Here is a 21,901-nt window from a genome sequence, read left to right as displayed (position 1 = left end):
AAAAGAGCCCTCAGCCAGAGCAGCTGCAACCAACAAGCTGACTGTTGCTATCTGTAAACTATGCCGCCGAAACATAATTTCAGCCAATCAGCGTCGTCAGATCTGATGCTCAAAGGGCGCCCTTTCAGCGCCCTGGCCTGTGTGTCTGTTTAGACTCGTATCCAAGGTGACGCTACAGTAGGGGATGGCTGCGTCTGCAGTTGTAGACTTCGGTGCTAGTGGATCGCCGGAGCTGTAGATTAACATTTGCATGCTTATTGTAGTTGTAAGGGCAAGGCCTGTGGCACCATGGAGCATATGTGTGGGCTGGACCTGTATTTTACAGGAAAGGAGTGATCAGAGGGTCGAGTTGTCGATTCTTGTTCAGTTTTCATCTTCCTCATCCTCTCAGACTTTGAGTTGTGCGCACTGCTAAAGAGACGCGCTACCATGGAAACCAAACAATGGTGTACCTGTATTAAAGTCCGAGTGGAAACAGTCGTGAGTAAATCTGATTTTGTCAGAAATTGGGAAAATCGGGAGGGTTGGCAAGTATGACACACACACACACACACACACACACACACACACACACACACCCACACAATGTTCGTATTTAGTCTCCTGATTTTAAATGCCCTAGTATGGTTTTGTCACCATTTCCATAGCCCCACCAAAAATATTTTCCACCAGCCGCCACTGCCTTGCGGTCTAGTGGTGTAACAATTTGGAGGTCCAATCGAGATTATTAACTTCACGGCGAAAAGGGTTAAAGGTTGTATCTTCCTGGTCGAATGCACTTATTGTAAGTCGCTTTGGATAAAAGCGTCAGCTAAATGCAATGTAATGTAAATGTAATGAAAGGTTCCCGGAAAAGCACGGTAAAGACGGATACTGGAGAGCGACGGGTAACGTGGTTCGTTGCTAGGCTAAGCTAACAGTTCAAGTGTACTGTAGCTAGCACGGCTCTGCCTCGTTTGTTGTTTTTCCCGTTAAAAGGTCCGGTCGAACTGCGTACGGTCAGAAACAAGATGTCAGATCACAGAGAAGATTTTCTAAATGAGATAGAAAAAAAACTGTAAGGACTGACTGTAAAAGAATTGCAGCAGTGTTGTGAGCGTTGCAACCTCACTGGAAAAGGATATGTGGACATTCAAAATAAAGGCAGACGTGCCCTGGTTAAGCACGTTATACAGTTTTGTGAAAGTAAGGAACTGTTGGAGATGGAGGATGAAGGAATGTCCGTGCTTTTGGAACTAAACAATCTACTGGGCATTCTTCAAGAGAGCCAGCCGGAGACCGTCCTCGATGGAGCAGCGCCGCATGCAGCCCACGAGAGAGAGGAGCAGGTGGATCAGCCCGTGCAACCCACGAGGGAAGCTCAAAAGGGAGGTCACACGCAGCCTTTGTCGTCTCAGGAGCAGCGCGTGGGCATGGTGGCCCCGGAAAACGAAACTCAGCGCAGAGGCAGGGACTCCATCAGCTGCTGTGCTGCTGTATCCAATGGATTCAGAAGGGACTTCAGGATTAACCAGGATTAACGGTGAGGTTGGGGAGTCAACCTCAAGAGATTCACTGAGCTTTAGTAGCCTTGAGCACCAGATTGACAGTGGGTTAAGGAAAAGTTATCCTGAAATAGAAATTATGGAAGCAGTTATTCGTGCTGTGAGGCCAAGATTGAAGCTAAGGAGTTACTCAGAGGGAAAAACTGATCTCACCCTATCCACTCTAAGACAAATATTGAGAGCCCACTATGCAGAAAAGGATGCAACTGTGCTTTACCAGCAACTAACAATAGCTGTGCAAGGACTCAGTGAAACATCACTTGATTTTCTTATCCGAGTGTTGGATCTGCGCCAAAAAGTCCTGTTTGCATCTGAACGTGCTCAGTCTGGCCTGAGATATAACAAAGAGCTAGTCCAAAGTCAGTGTTTTCAGTCTATTATGACAGGCCTGTCAAATGACAACATAAGAGCAGAGATGAGAATATATCTGCAAGACGAGAACAGTACAGATGAGTTACTGTTGCAGAAAATGCAAAATGCTCAATATAATGAAAATGAGCGGGCTCAAAAGATGAAAGCAGTGTGAGGATGAAAGCATCCCCTTAACAACTCCCAAATCTGCTAAAACTAGCAAACCAACAAAAGATAACTCCCTATTTACAAAAATAGAAGAGAGCAATACAGCAATCAGAGAGCTTACAGGACAAGTAGCTTCACTCTTGGAAACTGTTGAGCATCAGAGGAAAAATGATGATTTTCAAGATAAAACCCCTGCAAATGCTGTTAAGAGACCAAGAAGAATATGCATAGCATGTCTGCAAGACAACAAAGACTGCAACCATTGTTTCCGGTGTGGCAGTGAAACACATTGGGCAAAAGGCTGCAGAGTCTGAGGGACATGTCATGACCTTAGAATCCAAGTCCCACAATGATCCACGTCCTAATCATACCTCACCAGTTAAGCCCAAAAGCTCACAAAGAAGGCAGGAGGACAAAAACATTCACCTCACCAGCCACACTTCAATACCCTTGAAACCAAATATGAAACATGGTGACCAACCAGCTCACTCACACAACCTTCGCATGAAACGCAAGAGAGTTGCACAGCTGATAGGCAGAAAATGTCTTGCTTGGTTTAAAATAAATAACATCAAGGCTCAAGCCCTGTGGGACACAGGTGCACAGGTATCCATCGTGAGTGAAGCATGGAAGTCCCAAAACGTACCTGATTTGACAATCCATCCTATCAGTGACCTTCAGAGTGAAAATGGGTTGGGTTGAGGTTAGTTAGGTTAGGTTATTTCGCCTATGTGATCCAAAAGCTAAAACAGCATGTTCTGATGAGATTCTAGTTCCAATACTAGTGAGCAGGGACATTGCACAGAGACCCAGAATAGGTTTTAATGCTATTGAGGAGATTTTGGAAGGGGGAGAGGAGGACCAGACTAAACTTGGTGAACGAATAGCTCTGCTCAGAAACTCACTAAGGCTGGGGACAACAAAGTCCGAAGCACTACTGTTGGAGCAAACACAGTGGTGGTGGCTTAAAGCCCACCTCCGCTCCGCGCCGTCCGTTAGATGAGCCTGGTCACATTAATAAGAGAAGGAGTTCAAAACAACGGCATAACAGTTATAACAATAATCTGATTTTAATGGTAAAAAACAACAATAGGAAATACAGAGTCCCCTCTAACAGAGCACTCCGGGCTCCCCGCTCTACTGCCGTGCGATACAGATATCGGGACCAGCCATTCAGAAACAGGGGGCATCGTGCATGAATAAACATCAGTATTCATAGACATATTTGGGGGCAGAGTTGTGTCGGCTGCTCCGCCCCCCCCAAATCTCGAATTGGTCGATTTCATTCCTAAGCGAATCAGAGAGTCCGTGGGGAGGAGTTGCTCACTCCCCTAGGTGTTCTTACTGGTTGGATTCACTTCTGGTCGGGTCCAATACAGCGAATCAGAGTTCTGGGAAAAAGTATTTTACTTCTGAACAGAGCGTGAGAGCTTCGGAAGTAAACAAGGACAGAGTCAATCTTTTATCTTGCACCTGGATTCACTCCTTTACATTCCCAAGGAATATTTCACACAAACTATTCTTTCCCAGACAATCAAACATTGTGCACAGATATATTGTTGCCCAGAAAGGACCTTGAAAAGAATATGTGTGTGTGCTGGTATCTGGGTCAGTGAGTGTAAATGAGAAGGTTATATTGTATATAGGATTACTTAAAAACAGTTCCAAATAGTACATGTTCACTTCAATACAGTTTAAAATAATACATGTTTACTGTAATACAGTTTAGAACAATATCTGTTAACTTTACTACTCAACCTCATTCAGGGAGCTACACATGAGGATATTACCCTACCAGTCAGGACAGGCATACATCTGTGGTAGTTCCAGGGAGGCAAATGCAGTGCATTACCTCCTCTGTCGAAACCAACCTTAAAGTTAAAACCGAAATGCTGTTTGAACCTGACGAGAACCTCTCGCTAGAGGAGGGACTCCAAATAACCTGTCAGTTGATAAATGTATCTTGCTCTGCTCGCAAAGTGAACATCTACCTGAGCAACACCAGTCATCATGACATCACAGTGCCAGGTAAAATTGTGATAGGGAGCATACAAATAATAACAGACTTCTACCCTGTTTACTCAGAGGAACATCAGGTTAGCTCGGTGGTAGTTGAAAATTGTCAAACTCCACCCAACCCAACCACAGAAAAGTGTCAGAGTGATGGCCAAGGCAAACTGTGGGATCCACCTGTTAATGTGAACCACCTGACAAGTGAACAACAAACATTCATTAAACAAATGCTGAGGGAGGAGTCAGGTGCGTTTGCTACTCACAAAGATGAAGTAGGCTAGATAAAGAACCTAAATATGGACATTAAGTTATCTGATGATGTTCCAGTAGCGAAAACGTATAACGCCATACCCCAACCATTGTATGAGGAAGTAAATAACCACATTCAGGACTTGCTGCAAAAAGGCTTCATTCGTAAATCCGCATCAGCATATGCTTCCTCTGTGGTTTGTGTGAGAAAAAAGGATGGAAGTCTAAGACTGTGTATTGATTACAGGGGGCTGAATAAAAAGACAACGCCAGATAGGCACCCCATACCGCGCATACAGGAGATACTTGATGGACTTGGAAATGAGTGGTTTAGCGTACTGGACCAAGGCAAAGCTTACCACCAAGGTAGCATCAGTGAAGACTCAAAGAAGTACACTGCTTTTACAACTCCATGGGGACTGTATGAATGGAATAGAATTCCATTTGGCCTCACAAATGCACCTGCAGCCTTCCAGCGCAGTATGGAAGAGAGCCTAAAAGGTCTCAGAGACAAAATATGCATTCCATATTTAGACGATGTCTTAGTCTACAGCAAAACATTTTAACAGCACGTGGAGGACTTGCGCTCTGTTCTCAGGCGACAGCAAGCCTGGGGAGTTAAGCTTAGACCAGACAAATGTGAACTGTTCAAAAATGAGGTGCATTATGTTGGAAAAGTGATCTCTGCTGCTGGTTACAAAATGGACGAAAGGGAAGTATCTGCAGTTAGAGCCCTAAAGGCTAAACCCCCACTGACATTAAAGAGCTGCATAAACTTCTTGGTTTCCTAGGCTATTATAGAGGCTATGTGCAAGACTTATCTCGCCATGCAAAGTGTCTGTATGACCTACTCTCAGCCAATGTAACTCCAATTCCCAATTCAAAGTGTAAGTCTCGATCAGCTAGACAGGGTCAGAAAATAGTTTGGTGTGACACCCACCAGAAAGCCTTAGACTTTCTAGTTGATGTTTTAACTAACCCACCGGCAGAGTTGGCTGTAATAATATTACTTTTGTCGGTAACGGAGTAGTGTAACGCGTTACTTTTATAATTCAGTAATCACACTACAATTACTAACATTGCCCCGACACGCGATACTTCGTTACTTCGTTACTTCGTTACTTCGTTACTTTTATAATATCAGTCATAACCACACTGACAGACAAGAGGGGTTTCCGCCGCAGGTTTATATCTGCGCGATTTGCGCGTCCACATCTCCACGTTCAGTGCTGCATAAACACGGCTGAGTCACCGATAACTTTCGAGGGGTGGAGGTATGCCCATTATTTTGAGTTCGTCCGAAGAATAGACAGGAATGTGACGGTGAGGTGCAAACTGTGTCCAGGCCAGAAGCTGTTATCCACTGCTGCAGGGACCTGCACAGGTACGGGCTAATGTTGCCCAGGCACAGGGCCGTTTGGCCTTTTTGGCTGACCTGCCCCTCTGGAGAGAGCAAGAGTTTGTTTGTCTTTTTTCTGTTGTGGCCGAATCAACATGGTAAGCCCACAATTAGTATTGTAGCGTCTCGCTGCGGGAAACACACTTTGTCAGCGCTGTCATCTGCCGGTGCGTTAAGACCACCTCAGTGTCGGATTTTGGAAACTTAATTTTGAGTTGTCTCATGGCAGTTAGGGTATAAGGGACAACCCAGGGGACTTTACTTCCTCTTGATACCGGAGGTTATTTACAAGAAAACACCTAAATATAGCCTACTTGTTGTTATTGTGCTTCTGTCTTTCTGTGTCTTTTCATCTGTAAACTCCCTCAACGGGGCCGCTCGCTCTCTTTTCTTGATCGCCCTCTCACGGCTGAACAGTTCAATGTACCGCTTCATTATAGGAATTCTGCTATGTCTCTACCACTTAGTTTGACCATCTCTGTTACTAATTTATGGAATACTTAATAAATAAGTAATTAGATACCTTACCGTTACTGCGCTCATAAAGAATGATAAGAATAAGAATAATGCGTCTTGAACTGGTTTCATTAATTAGTGTCTTTACGTTTCACAGACTGTTAGCTTGTTGTGGTAGGCTGGCAGCCTATTTTATTAAAGAGCAAATAAAAAGAAAGACTTGTGTTATGTCTTCCTTAATGGAATAGTAATTGGGGGTGCAAGTGGAGTCTCGCAGAGGCAAAACTGTGGCACGCACACTGTAGGTGCGCCGCAGTCTGCGTGATCTGCCTGTAGGGAGGGGCGGGCCGGCCCTGCGAGTAAAGTAACGAGTAAAGTAACGAGTAAAGTAACGAGTAAAGTAACAAGTAAAGTAACGAGTTAGAGAGTAACAAAGTAGTGTAATATATTACTTTTTTATAATAGTAATATGCAATATGTAGGGCTGTCAGTCGATTAAAATATTTATTCGCGATTAATCGCATTATTGTCCATAGTTAATCGCGATTAATCGCAAATTAATCGCACATTTTGTATCTGTTCTAAATGTACCTTAGAGGAATATTTTTCAAGTTTGTAATACTCTTATCAACATATGAGTGGACAAATATGCTTTATGCAAATGTTTATTATCATTTGAACAATGACAAATATTCTTATGAATATTAAACACAACAACCTCTGAACATTACAAATATTCGCCTCAATTCAATCTGGAACCTCTCTCATACAATGATACAATACAAAGTGTGTGTGCGTGTGTGTGTGCGTGTGTGCGTGCGTGCGTGCGTGCGTGTGTGTGTGTGTGTGTGTGTGTGTGTGTGTGTGTGTGTGATGGATCGTTGGAGCTATGTGCAACCTATGTGGGCAACTCAAGGCATATGATCGAAAGGGAGCTGCCTGGACGCTGCAATCATGTTGCGCGCACTATCCGTGCTGAGTGTGCTTACTTTTCCCACAATGTCCCACTGTCTGTCTACCTGCATAAAGTGAAGTGCTCGTCGAAGTTGTCGGCGAAATGTCACTCCTCTGTTTTCATTGAAACAGCTCCTTATATCCGTTAGCGCAGCTAGCTAGCACCAGATGCTAACAACAACAACAATACACGTAAGGTCTCTCTCTCACGCCACACATACACACACCCTCCCGGTCCTCCCGATGGCCAGTCGGTGCCTGAAGTGTGGTCTGCCGCAAGCAGACGGCAGGAGCGGGGCTGTCAGCATCAGCTTGTAGATAGTATTTTAAACTCGATGCGCTCTGAAACTACGGGGCGGCCGAGGACAAAAAATACACATGCGTTAATCGCGTTAAAATAATTAGTGGCGTTATTTTTTTTTGCGTTAACGCGTTAACTTGACAGCCCTAGTAATATGTAATATACTACTTTTTTTTAGTAACGACCCCATCTCTGCCCACCGGTAATAGCTTACCCCAGGTTTGAGGATCCATTTATCTTGCATGTAGATGCTTCGGAAGAGGGGCTTGGAGGAGTTCTATATCAGACAGAGGAAGGCAAACTAAGAGTTATAGGCTATGGCTCACGAACATTGACACCAGCAGAAAAAAACTATCGATTGCATTCAGGGAAACTGGAGTTTTTAGCACTGAAGAAGGCTGTAACAGGCAGATTTAGAGATTATTTGTTTTATGCTCCTTCTGTTACAGTATACAGTGATAACGATTGTTAACTGTGTTCGTTATTCTCCCGACCAGGAGAGAAGCTTTAAAAGGAGACTAAATGGAGTCTCTGTGAAAGTTCAATTGGTACTTTAATTAAAAAAGGCGCGGGTTTGTCACAAACATGATATTGTTCAGTCAGACAAACAGCTGTGATCTGGCTCTCGATAGGGAAGAGAAGAGAATGGATCTCTCCTCCGGTGCTGTTATATATCCTCTGCTGGCTCCTCCCCGCCAGCCGGCTCGCCTCGTCTCCAATGTCCGTTATTGCATTTAAACAGAGGATAGGTTCTTTTCACATTCAATATATGCTTAACACGCCGTTTCTCCTCATATTCTCTTTCATCACTTTTCATTTAACACATTCTAAACGCTGTAATCAATACTCTAAACAATACTTCTCGGCTCGTTTGGTTTCCGGTCATTCCGGATGTTGTCACATGCTACTCTCGTCTGTAAACAATAATGTATTCAAATAAACTGTACCTTCATTTAATATTCAGCATGGTAGTATCTCGACATCTATAGTTGTAGTGTTAAATCACTAGGCTTCGGTTTGCACCACTCCATATCATTTCGCTACTAAATTCACCTCTTCAGGAAATCGTATATTAGCCACATGCTAACCGTAGATGAAGGATTTTCAGAATAAAAGCTTAATTGCTTGTGCACAAGAATTTCTGGTTTTTCAGTATAAAAGAGCGTTTAAACTGACGGCATGTTTAAACTACATTTCCCCATTAAAACATTGATTTTAATTTCTAACACAATCCTGTCACTTATGTCCTGAGCACAGCTAAACTTAACGCAAATGGACATCGCTGGGTGTCTGAGCTGGCTGACTTACCGCCAGGAAAAAGCAACACAGACGCAGACTTCTTGTCCCGCATACCTGCGAATAAGGGAGTGCACAGAGCAATGCTCTCCTGCTGCGTGAAGTGTTATGTGCAATACTTCACGCAGCTGAGACACAAAAACAATGTGAGGTGGACTGGATCTCAGCTATAACCTGCAGCCCACATATTCAGGAGGTAACTGCAGATAATCAGCCATGAACATGGAAACAGCACAAGTTAAGCAACTGTTACATGAATGGAAAAGACTATTTGTTTCAGAAGAGGGTGTGTTTAAAACGCAAAACTGCAACATGTACGCAAACCGTGCTTCCAGAGCAGTACAGAGGACTGGTGTACAGGTACCTTCACTGTGAAATCGGTCATTTGGGCGTGGAACAAGTTTTACACCTCGCACGAGACAGGTTTTATTGGCCTGGAATGCAGAAAGAGATTGTGTTTTTCATCACTCAGGTGTGCAAATGTAACATCCAAAAAAAACCTACAGTGCATGTCAGAGCCCCTATGTGTCATGTACCTGCAACAGCACCATTTGAAATGGTATGGATTACCTTCACCTTGAAAAAAGCAGGGGAAGGTATGAATATATTTTAGTGATAATTGATAACTTCACTAAATTTGCCCAGGCGTATCAGACCCGAAACAAATCAGGTAAAACTGCAGCTGAGAAAATCTTTAATGATTTTGCATTGAAATGTGGTTTTCCTGCTAAAATACATCATGATCAGGGTAGAGAATGTGAGAACCAGCTTTTCCGACAACTGCAGAAGTACTCAGGAATCAAAAATTAAAAAACAATTCCCTACCACCCACAGGGGAACCCGGCAGAAAGATTTAACCAAACTTTGCTTTCAATGCTGCGGACTTTGGATGAAGAGAAAAAGGGAAACTGGAGTGACTATGTAACTAAAGTGGTACATGCTTAAAACTGTACAACCAGTGAAGCAACTGGTTATTCCCCATTCTATCTGCTTTTTGGGAGAAAGCCCCATCTGCCAATTGATTTAATCTTTTGATAAATGATGGGGAAGGATGTAATTCACATCATGAGTATGCTCAAAAATGGCAGCAACAAATGAAAGAGGCTTATGACATTGCATCCAAAAATATTCAAAAGACTACAGCAAGAGGGAAAAAAAGCTATGATCAAAAAAGGCAAAGTGCAGTGCTTTCACCAAGCGATAGGGTCCTTGTGAGGAATATGTCTGAGCGTGGTGGACCCGGAAAGTTACGCTCTTACTGGGAAGATAAGATACACATTGTAGTCTCTCAGAAAGGAGAAAGCAGCCCGGTCTATGAGGTAAAGCCAGAACGTGGAACAGGAAGAAATAGGATCCTCCATCGCAACATGTTGATGTCATGTAATGCTTTGCCACTTGAAGAACCAGCACAAAACACGGTACAAAGACAATCAAAGAAAAAGCAAAGGAAAGCACAGCAGGATGTTGAACCATGTGTTAAACCAGGTGAAACAGAGGAGTCAGCAAGCTCAGATGAGGATAAGTATTATTGGGCTAATAGGTTGAGACATCATCAGTCTGAAGAGCAGGATGCTTCACCTCCAGCCTTTCCTAACACAACACATCAGCCTCAACTAGACGTTGACGCAGAGGAGTTCAGAATGGAGAATCCTGTGCAGATGTTTATGGACAATAACACTAGTGACACTCAAGAGCTAACACAAACTGTTCCACCTGCAGACCTGCCAAATGTTCAAGAAAATTACCCTTTTGACACACAACCACGCAGGTCACAGAGAGAGAAACGACCCAGAAAAAAAATGACTTATGAGACATTGGGTCATCCTGTTCATCATTTGGTAGGGCTTCACATAAACCCACTTTATGTTAATGCTCTTGTACCAGCATATGGACAATACAATGTGCCCTGGCCATCTCCACAGGTGCTTGGGACGTACATGGTTCATCCTATTCCTGTTCCAGTGCAGTGACGCGTCCTAAAACCCTTTTATAATCTATCGATTAGATTTATGATTTGAAAATTATAAAAGTAGGGTAGACATGTGGAGATTATCCGGCTTAACAAAACGTGCATTTATCAAACAGGTTTGTTTTCCACAGACCTTATTTCCAGCTATTTTCCAAAACCCTTTGGAGAAATCCCATTGCTTTTTGTCGAGGAAACCAGCAGCTTATACTTCCTGGTTTTAGGACACGTCACTGCACCTCTCAATATGATGCCAATATAAACAAGGTCTTCTGTTGGCTCTATACATCAATGCCGACCTATGCTGACAAGTAAGTGAAGAGTAGAAAATATAAAAGGTATTGGCTTTAGGGAAATGTCCCAGCTGTTTAGGATAATGAAGGTTCTAATCTAATCTATTACATAGCCATTACATTTCTAACTCCTAATGACAGGAAGGCAGAAAGTGCATTATACAAATAATAATACTCATAATAATAGCTGACATTTTTTAACAATGACCACAATATCATTATTTTAATAAACCAAATATGAACAATTGAGGAAATGAGGAAGAACTGATGATTCAAATGTTGTAGTACAAGTAGTAATGTAGTTAGTGCATAAATTACTATTGCAACAAATGTGTTCATTTTCTTCATTATAAGTCGATTTTTTTTGGACGAATGCTCCGGGCCAGTGGTTACAATGGTGGAGCCAGTGATAATACAATTCCACCGGCCCGGTACTCAGTAAGAAGTGCCGGTACCACATGGGTAAAAATCAGAAGTGCCGGTACTGCGTACCGGTGAGTACCGGCCCAATTCAAGCACTGCTTATCTGAGTCAGCTTCTCGAGCCGCATCTGGCCGTGCAACACTTACGTTGTCGCACTTATATTTTAAGCAACACATTAGGTTGACGAAACACTCAACTCCAATGTAAAGTCAGATCCACTCGTGTCTTATATGGGGCAGTGATATCATAAAACTGTTGTACGCTTTCAAACACTCTGTAGTTTCTTTATTTCTTAAACAGTTGTTCTACAGTATATTCACCTTGCAGGTGCAACTATGTGGCTTGTATCCTGGATGATATGTTTAAGTCATGGATGTTTAAAGTTCATATTTGTCTAATATTAGTTTACTTTTCATTAATGAAGTATGATGCTGCGCTGTCAGTACACTTGTCCCTGCTTGTGATTGGTCAAATGTAGCTAACCCCGCCCCTTTCACGTGAAAGCGCTCTCAGCTGGCTTGATTTACCGAGTTGATAACCAGCGTTGTAGGACCGCATAGCGAGATCTCGTTTGTTAGTTTGTTGTTGTTAGTTTGTTTGTTACTCAAACATATCCAGGGTCTGTTGAACTGGCTTCCTAGTACAGGGCACAGGTGGCTGCATAGCAGCGCTAATGTCAAAGACACAAACATTATATTTTTATTTTACCAGGATGCAGTGACAAAAATATTTGGGAAGGCTTAGCCTTCCCTAGGCCTAGCCTACAGTACCCGCCGCCCCTGACAGCAAACATGTGCAATATATCCATTATTACAGCTCCGTGGGATGGCAGTAAGACGATATGGGTCCGTTCTTATTGTGCATCCATGGGTAAAGATTAATGCAACTCACATTGGTTTCTCAAACAGCATCTCTGTAAACTACGTGTATTCACTGAATTTCACTCTCTGCCTTTAACAGCTCGTTGTAGCTCCAATAGCTCCAGCCCCCACCCTCCCTGTGAGCACAGTGTGCTCTGTTTGGTCGGGACACGTAACATGAACGTGCGGTCCCGTGGTTTAGATGCGCGTTCATAATGCAGAGGGAAATAACTCTCAGAATAACGTTATTAGCACATTATTACAACTTGAGGAACGAATGTTTTTAATAAGGGCTATACAAGTGTTCATACTGGGTAGTTTATTTAGTTTAAAAAAAAATTATCCAACGATTTACAGACCACTCTTTCCCCATGTAAATCAATTGGAAAAAGTGTTTCCAGGCCTGGCAACCAAACGGAAGTGTAGTACCGCCGTTTGGCCACCACGAATATTTTCATCTGAGTCCGGTGTAATTCCTGGGTTTTTTCTATAGAGAACCGCAGTGACGCATCCTAAAACCCGGAAGTAAACTTCTTCCGGTTCCTTCGTCAAAAACCAATGCAAATTCTCCATAGGATTTTGGAAAATAGCTCGAAATAAGGTCTGTGGTTGACACACATTTAAGAGAGGGATCACGTTTTGTTCAGCCGGATAATCTCCACATGTCAACCCTACTTTTATAATTTTTGAATCATAAATCTAGTCGCCAAAAGCGAAATGCTAACGTTATGCTATAAACGAACTACAAGCCAGTACAGCAGCAGGGTCGCACGACTTCAACGTCACGCCAACTTAAGATCGTTTCAATTGACTTGCACTGAAACTGCACTTTGAACACTTTAAATATATTAACATTTTAAACTGTATACCCCGGTTATCTAGGCCCTTTTTGTTTTGTTTAATGTATACATGTCACACTGTGGGAAACAATATTTCTGGATGTATAACACATGTAGAATTTTTGACAATAAAGCAGACTTTGACTTTCGCGGGCTTGCATATTTTAACAAAGCTTTTCATTTTAGCCACACTGAATTTAACTAGAAGTCATGGCTGTGTCAATTACCAGTCTGATATCGTTTTACAAAGATGACAAGAGTGTAGATAGGAGAGAACCACTACAAGTCAGGACACGTAAAACAGTGCAGCCTAGATGAAGGTGTGCTTACCGGTGTTGTCAGGGCTAGCATGAGGGACCAGGTTTATAGTGTCGGTGAGTAGTGATAGCAAGAGTACCGTTAACCTAGAGTTAATTTATTCACATTAATTCCCATCAACAAATCAACTGTATGTGTCACATGAAATCTTTATTAGGCAAGGCAAGGCAAGTTTATTTATCTAGCACTTTTCAACACAAGGCAATTCAAAGTGCTTTACAAAAAATGAAAGACATTAAGAAAATGGCATTTAAAATCAGTCATTAAAAAGAAAAGATAATAAAATAAACATTAAAAGAAAAAATACATGGATAAAACTTACAGTGCAGTCTAAGATATGAATAGTTCAATTAAAAGCAGCGACAAAAAGAAAAGTCTTCAGCCTGGATTTAAAAGTAGGCAGAGTTGCAGCGGACCGGCAGGTTTCTGCGAGTTTGTTCCAGATATTTGGAGCATAATAACTGAACGCTGCTTTACCATGTTTAGTTCTGACTCTGGGGACAGAAAGCTCACCAGTCCCTGAAGACCTGAGAGATCTGGATGGTTCATCATTTAGCAGGATTTCAGAAATGTATTTTGGGCCTAAACCATTCAGTGCTTTATAAACCAGCAGCAGTATTTTGAAATCTATTCTTTCACACACAGGAAGCCAGTGTAAAGACTTCAGAACAGGAGTGATGTGATCCACTTTCTTAGTGTCAGTGAGGACTCGAGCAGCAGCGTTCTGAATTAGCTGCATCTTTCTGATCGATGTTTTAGTGAGACGTGTGAAGACACCATTGCAGTACTCGATTCTACTGAAGATAAAAGCATGGACAAGTTTGTCCAAATCCTGCTGTGACATTAGTCTTTTAATCCTAGATATGTTCTTTAGGTGATAGTAAGCTGATTTAGTAACTGTTTTAATGTGACTGTTGAAACTCAGGTCAGAGTCCATGACTACACCTAGATTTCTGGCTTTATCTGTTGTTTTGAACATTGCAGACTTTGAAGCTCAGCGCTAACTTTTATACGTTCTGCCTTGGCTCCAAAAACCATTACCTCAGTTTTATTGTTGTTTAATTGGAGAAAGTTCTGACACATCCATTCATTGATTTGTTCAATGCACTTACTCAGTGTTTGAATTGGAGCATAGTCTCGTGGTAAAATGGTTATTTAAATGTGTGTGTCATCCGCATAGCTATGGTAACTTATTTTGTTGTTTTTCATTATCTGAGCCAGTGGTAGCATGTAGACGTTAATGAGAAGAGGCCCCAAGATTACAAATATTACACACCAGAAAACACAGAAATATCCATTAAATAAACATACAGTAGGCTATAAACAATTAAAGGGATAATTGGGAAGGCATTAGGCTTGGGCGGTATCATTTTTTTCATACCGTCATACCTTGCTGACATGATACCGTGGTATACGGTATATGACGGTATGACTTGGGTCGACTTGAGCGAGGTGGCGTTCGGCGGCAAATAGATGTTTCGAACGGTATATTATATGTTCGGTGTAAAATGCAGCCCGAGCCGGTAGACGCTCGCAAAGTGCCGCGACATGCGCGCAAGTGCAAAACAAGGGCTGCATACATGACACATTGTGCAAATGGCACATTTTGAGATCGGATACAGGACGCGTTTGTAGATTTCCGACGTTGTTTCCATTGTGAGGTAAGTTAACAATATATCATCATACATAAACATTTTCCGGGAGTAAATACTTGACTTATTGAATAAAGTTTGCTATATTCACTAACTAGTTTGGCAATATTATTCCGTGCATGTGTTAAAAACCATATTTCCATTTGATTCATTGGATTACTCGCGTGAATGTTTAGCACGTTAATGCTTTCGTTTTTAAAACCGTCCGACCTCCACTACAAAACCATCAACCAGTTGCATAGGATTAAAAAATGTCAACACTCACTCACCCCGTCTTAAACATTCCCAAAGAAGTGCCTCTGTCTCTCGTTGTGCTGGATGAAGTCACTGGCGACGAGTAAACCCAAAATAGTCCCAAACAGGCGCGGAGGCATTTTTCTTTTTTACTAGTTGTCCGAGTTCGGGGCCGGCAAATGCTGCCGCCATCTTGCTCAGCTCAGTTCTGTGCTGAGCTCTGAGAGCGGGAAAGACGGACTGCACTCCCCTGCCCTCTGCTGGCGTGTGCTGTGCATTACAACCAATGTCGTCCCTATCAAAACTCCGTGTCAGTGTAATAGAATGAAACGCATCTGTGATTTGGCGCACAGTCTGTGACGTCACGGTATTGAAAATCATACCGACGGTATTTCGAAATACCCTGGTATACCGTAATACCGTCATACCGCCCAAGCCTAGAAGGCATTACAAATGTAAATATATTTTAAATAATAAAACAATCCCACCACCACAAGTATCTACAGGCAGTGGCGGCTGGTTGAAAATATTTTTGGTGGGGCTATGGAAATAGGGATCAAACCATACTAGGGCGGTCCAGGGGGATCCTCCCCCGGAAGACATTTTTGAGAAATGACCCCTTAAATTATGACTTCTGGTGATGTTAGAGGGGGGGGGGGGCAAATTGAGGCTTAAAAATATGAGATAATCCATAATATTCAGTGTGGTTAGCTATGAATCATCCAAAACTGTGCAGCAGTACAGTAGGCCCACACAAACTGCAGAACACTGGTGCTTTGGGAACGCTCAAATGATTTAAAATCAGGAGACTAAATACGAACTGTGTGTGTGTGTGTGTGTGTGTGTGTGTGTGTGTGTGTGTGTGTGTGTGTGTGTGTGTGTGTGTGTGTGTGTGTGTGTGTGTGTGTGTGTGTGTGTGTGTGTGTGTGTGCGTGCATGTGCGTGTGTCAGTCATACTTGCCAACCCTACCGATTTTCGCGGGAGACTCCCGATTTCATTGCCCTCTCCCGGTTTCCTCCCGGGGTTATATTTCTCCCGCATTTCTCCCGATTTCTGACATAATCAGATTTACTCACGACTGTTTCCACTTGGACTTTAATACAGCTACACCATTGTTTGGTTTCCATGGTAGCGCGTCTCTTTAGCAGCGCACGCAACTCAAAGTTTGAGAGGGTGAGGAAGAAAACTGAACAAGAATCGACAACTCCACCCTCTGCTCACTCCTTTCCTGTAAAATACAGGTCCAGCCCACACACGTGCTCCATGGTGCTACAGGCATTGCCCTTACAACTACAATAAGCATGTCAATGTTAATCTACAGCTCCGGCGATCCACTAGCACAGGAGTCTCCAGCAGACGCAGCCATCCTCGACAACTAGGCCTACTGTAGCGTCACCTTGGATACGAGTCTAAACAACTCACAGACACACAGGCCAGGGCGCTGACAGGGCGCCCTTTGAGCATCAGATCTCACGACGCTGATTGGCTGAAATTATGTTTCGGCGGCATAGTATACAGATAGCAACAGTCAGCTTGTTGGCTGCTGCTGCTCTGGCTGAGGGCTCCTTTCTACCGCCCGGACGAGAGATGACGCTGTGGCCAGGCAGGAAACATGTGACTTATCAGTAACTTTAGACATCATTTTTTTGTAGATTATACATTTTACTGATACCAACTATATAATATTTACCTTGTTCATTAAAAATAAAGATAAAAAAAATATATATATTAATTTTTTCAAATATATATTTTGTATTTATTTTTAATTTTTAATGACAATCAAACATGGGGGAAGAGGGGGGGCGGCGCCCCTAGCGCCCCTATGGGCCGGCCGCCACTGTCTACAGGAGAAGAGGGAATTCTCTCCACAAAATGTGAATGCCCATGTGGAGAATGGAAATGCAGTCATGCGGCTGCATAAGCCATCTTTGCCATCCAAAATGTCAGCTGCACTGACACCCCCTGTCAGTGGAAGAAGCCAAAGGAAGCTAAACGTACGCATTCAGTGGAGGGGCTATTTCCTCCAACCAATAACTCATTTAACCCGCTGACAAGAGAACCCACCTCCGAAGATCGTGACTGGCTGAGGGATAGACTCGGGGGCAGGTTCTCAGGAATTTTTTGGCTTCTCTCCCCCGAGCCAGAAGAGGAACACTACAGCTTGGAAACACTTACTGTTCCTGAAATTATCAAATATGTTGGGCATCAGGGACCTGAGGCAATTGTGGCAAGCATGGCATTGTCTGAAGAGCAACAGAGGGCAATTCAGGTGGCTACCACTGGTCAGCGAACCAACCCAAACGGGCATGTGTTCAGGAAAGGAAGGTTGACTTGACTGCCAGCAACTTTGGAGCTGTCCTGAGGTCAAAGCGTGTGACTGCTTCCTTTATTGCCAGGGTGCTAGGGCAACAACAGGCCCTTGATGGTGTTTTGTCTGTACAGTGGGGGACTATGAATGAATGTGAGGGTGTCAGGGTATTCACCACTGCAACCCAGATGCAGGTCCATGAGTCAGGTTTGTGGCTCTCCCAATCCGGATTGTTTGGGGCATCTCCAGATGGTCTGGTAGGGTCTACCGCTGTGCTGGAGGTAAAGTGTCCCTACGGAGCCAGGGAAATGACAATTAGTGAAGCATTGCAAATCAAGGGCTTCTGTGTCAGTAAGGAAGGAGAAACATTCAGCCTGTGTGAGGAACATCCTTACTGGCACCAAGTACAAGGTCAGCTTCACCTCACTGCAAGAAAGAAGAAGAAATAAAAAAATGGTGAATTGTTTTTAATTTACATTTACTCGCCTTTGCAATGTTGTGGTTGTTAGAGTGTTAGGTTTCCTGTCAGCTCGTCTGCTGGGAAGATATAAAATATTGGTTTCATGGAAGTCACACCGTCACATATAAGAGCATTAAGACATACAGTACATAGGCTAAAACAAAACATCTAAAGATATAACCTTGCACTTTGATAAGTCTCGTGAACATTTTCACTATTTTGACATTTTTATAGATCAAAATTGAACTAAAGAAATAAATTGTAGATTAATCCATATTGAAAATAGGTGTCAGCTGCTACACTAATTATAATAGTTATATTTCTTAATTAATTAAGATAAGATATTACTGTATTGATCCCAATTTGGGAAATGTTTGTGTTGCAGCAGCATAACAAGAAAAACAAAATATATGTTATTATATACTAAAGTATGTGAGGGATGGAATATTAAATTGAATATAATGTAAAATGTACATGTGATTTCACGTCCAAGAGAAGCTATGGAGCAGAGAGTTCTCCGCCAGCCAGAGGTGATTTTTTATTAGTTCAATATGTCAAACTGATTTCCCTGACTACAATCTTTAGTTACATGGTGAACCGTTATGCTGCTTGTACTAATTAGACTTATCATATAAGCCACACAGGTTTTAATAGGATTTATTCATTATCTTTACTTATGTTGCGGTCTTTTCAGCAGTGCCATCTCTAAAACGGCGATACAGTCACTACCCATCATTTACATTTCACCGTGACATGGACAAAGATGTAACGTCAGCTTACCTCATGGCACGAATCCAGACTCTCCTTTGGAAAACATTGGCCGGGAAACGATAGAACAAGCAACCCGGAGCAAAGCAACAAACCAAACTAGTAGCGCTAGCTTTAGCTAACGTTAGCTAACGAAACGAACTGCCGAGTAAAATTGGAAAACACTGGTAATTAATTATTCTATAATTTGTAAAACTACGGTGTTAAAAACGACAATTTCAAAAATACAGATTCTAATGGTCAGCTATAGATATACAGACACTAAAGATAGGCAGGTACTTGTTTTCAAGCAGAACACAGGGGGAAACAAACTTAGCGGGAGTGTTTACGTGTTAGGCGTAATGACGTACAACGGCCTCGACAATTTCTGTAGTCGGGTCAGTGACATTTTATATTTTCAAAATGGCAAAAAAATGAAACAGCAAGTCAGTTTCAACATTTTCTGAGTGAATTCAAATATGTATTTTTCATTTGTGCATGTGCCCACTGAAAAAGTCAGCGCTGAGAATGATGACTCGCACAGGTATGTGGTTGGAAAGGGGAGCAACACCCGCATGGCAACAGCAGCGATTTCCGGATACTCCTGTTCAACCGAAGGCCAAAAGTCCACAGGCCCCCCTTGGCCGAACCGGATTCTCAGCGTCCCGTCGCATGCCAGGTCCAGCAGCTCCTCCTCTGCTTTTCCACTGAAACCCCACGCTGATGTATGGGCAACGAAGGGGTCGCGCACCCAGTCCCAGGCATCGGTGTCAACGTCAGTGAAATAGTCATTGAAATAGTCACCAAGGGAGGGAAGATGCGAACCGATTGTAGTTTTCACAATCTCAGCTGGTATTTGGTTTGTGTCCAAAAACTCTGTGAGTTGGGGGAACATGTCTGTAATGCCATTTTGCACCCGCCTTCTCCAGATCGCTGTTTTTGCACAGAATGACTTCATTTTGTCGCTTACCTCCAGGATAGAGGCATATCTGCCTTGAACGGACAAACTGAGATTGTTCAATAAGTTGAACACATCTGCGAGGTAGGCAAGCTGTGCGATCCATTCGGGGTCCGAGAAGAGTGCTGCAGTGGTTGGCTTGTCATTCTGGATGAACTCACACAGCTCTGAGCGCAGTTCGTACACCCGCTGTAGCACTTTTCCATGGGAGAGCCAACGCACCTCTGAATGGAACAGCAGGGTGTCCTGTCCTGCGCCCATCTCCCTGCAGAGCTGGCCGAATAAACGGGACTGCAGTGGCTTACACTTGATGTGGTTGACCACAGATACCACCGTGCTGAGAACGGAGTGTAGCTCAGGACTCAATGATTTTGACGCCAGAGCCTGCCTGTGCAGCATGCAGTGGGTATCATCATTGGATTGCGCTCCTTGGCACGAGCAACCACCCCACTCTTGCGTCCGGTCATGGCAGCTGCCCCATCCGTGCAAATCGCAATGCAATTCTCCCAACTCACATTGCCAGTCTCCATGAACATATCTATAACATTGAAAATCTCCTCACCTGTTGCTCACCCCGTCAACTCTTGACAACATAAAAAATCTTCCTGAATCCTTCCTTCCCACGGGTAGCGAACCAGCGCGATGAGCTGTGCAGAGCCGGACACATCAGTGGACTCATCCAATTGAACCGCGAATTTAGACCCTCTCAGTCTTTCCAGCAGTTGTGATTTGATATCAGCAGACATGTCCTCAATTCGTCGTCTGATGGTGTCCTTTGACAGAGGTACACTTCTCAATTTGGCAGCCGCATCTTTCCCCACCATCACCTCACACAGATCCACCGCAGCAGGGAGCAGCAGTTCCTCCGCTATTGTGTGGGGCTTTCGCGCCTTAGCAATCCTCTGCGCTACCAGGTAGGAGGCCCGCTGCGCTTTAGCAGAAACAGACATAACATTAACCATCCGTTGTTGTTGCTGGCGGTAGTCCTCGCCCTTCCTCTGTCCATCTTCGTAGTATGCTAGCCGTGTTATATCTCTATGATGATAGCAGTGGCACTCTCTGACTGACGTACCAGTTAATGTTGTTTCCACGGTAACGGGTGACGCGCTTGATTTTTAAATGTATAGATTTGTTAGATTAGAACGTAATCTATGAACTATTTTAGATTAAAAAAATATTATTTGTTGAACTATGAAGCCTTTTGTAAAAAAAAAAAAAATGAAAAAAAATGATATCATGATACTTTAAATTAATGAATCTGAAAACTTTTATCGGACGCCCTGGCAGAGTGCCACGGACCCCCGGGGGGTCGCGGACCCCACTTTGAGAACCACTGCTCTACAGGAACAAGTGGTGTTACAAAATAGATAAGTCAGAGCTAGTTAGCATGCTAACTGCAGTGGATACCTCTGCAAAACAATACACAGACATCTTTGAAATACTTTCAATACTAACCTCTTCACATTCTGTTGTTAATGTTTATTTTTTGTTTTAGGTTAATATTCTGGAAAAACAACACATTTTGCCTTTAAACAAGTCTCTTCAGAGGCTGCGCAAGGGCCCAGATTTGTAATGAACTGCAAATCCATCCAGACAAAAATGTGAGACAGTACAGTATGTGGTTGAATGTGGATCGGTGTACAAAAGCATCTGTTTGTTGTCAATTTCTAGGTCTGCTTTCAATGTGGCCTTATTGCAATTGTAATGCCATAATCCTGATCCTGAGCTGCAGTGACTTGTCAACGTTAGCTAACATCTCGTTGTAAAACCTTTCAAAAGTAAAGAAAATCGGTTAACAAACAAAGAACTAACATTTTAATTTATTTTTCTGCAATACCAAACAAAAAGTGTAATCCGTTACAATTACTAATTACCTGTAAAAGCAAGTGCTGTTCAGTAACCTAACCTGAGAATAAAACATTTAATGTAATCTGATTACTTTCCTTTACTTTTGGATTACCTCAATATCAAATGCAAACAAATAGAAGAGAAAATACATATCAATAATATGTTTTTACTTATGTGTATTATATAAGACAACAGATGTTTTTCATGTAAAAGCAATCCGAATAAATGTTTTCTTATGTAAGTGTAAAGGAATACCGTTACCG

The 21,901-nt window shown here is 42.8% G+C and overlaps 1 protein-coding gene across 1 annotated transcript; it reads right to left on the bottom strand.

Moving 5' to 3' along the window:
- Positions 1–1,800: 1,800 nt before the first annotated feature.
- LOC307029632 (SCAN domain-containing protein 3-like) lies at positions 1,801–20,752 on the bottom strand (the record flags this gene model as incomplete). Its single annotated transcript, XM_079665713.1, has 3 exons — positions 1,801–1,875; positions 19,341–20,127; positions 20,415–20,752. The coding sequence occupies 3 exons, from the start codon at positions 20,750–20,752 to the stop codon at positions 1,801–1,803; spliced, it is 1,200 nt and encodes a 399-aa protein (XP_079521839.1).
- Positions 20,753–21,901: the final 1,149 nt, after the last annotated feature.

Source organism: Notothenia rossii (genome assembly GCF_949606895.1).
Source record: "Notothenia rossii genome assembly, chromosome: 2".
NCBI lineage: Eukaryota > Metazoa > Chordata > Actinopteri > Perciformes > Nototheniidae > Notothenia > Notothenia rossii.
The sequence above is the reverse complement of the archived record's forward strand: the minus strand, read 5'-3'. Positions and strand labels throughout refer to the sequence as shown.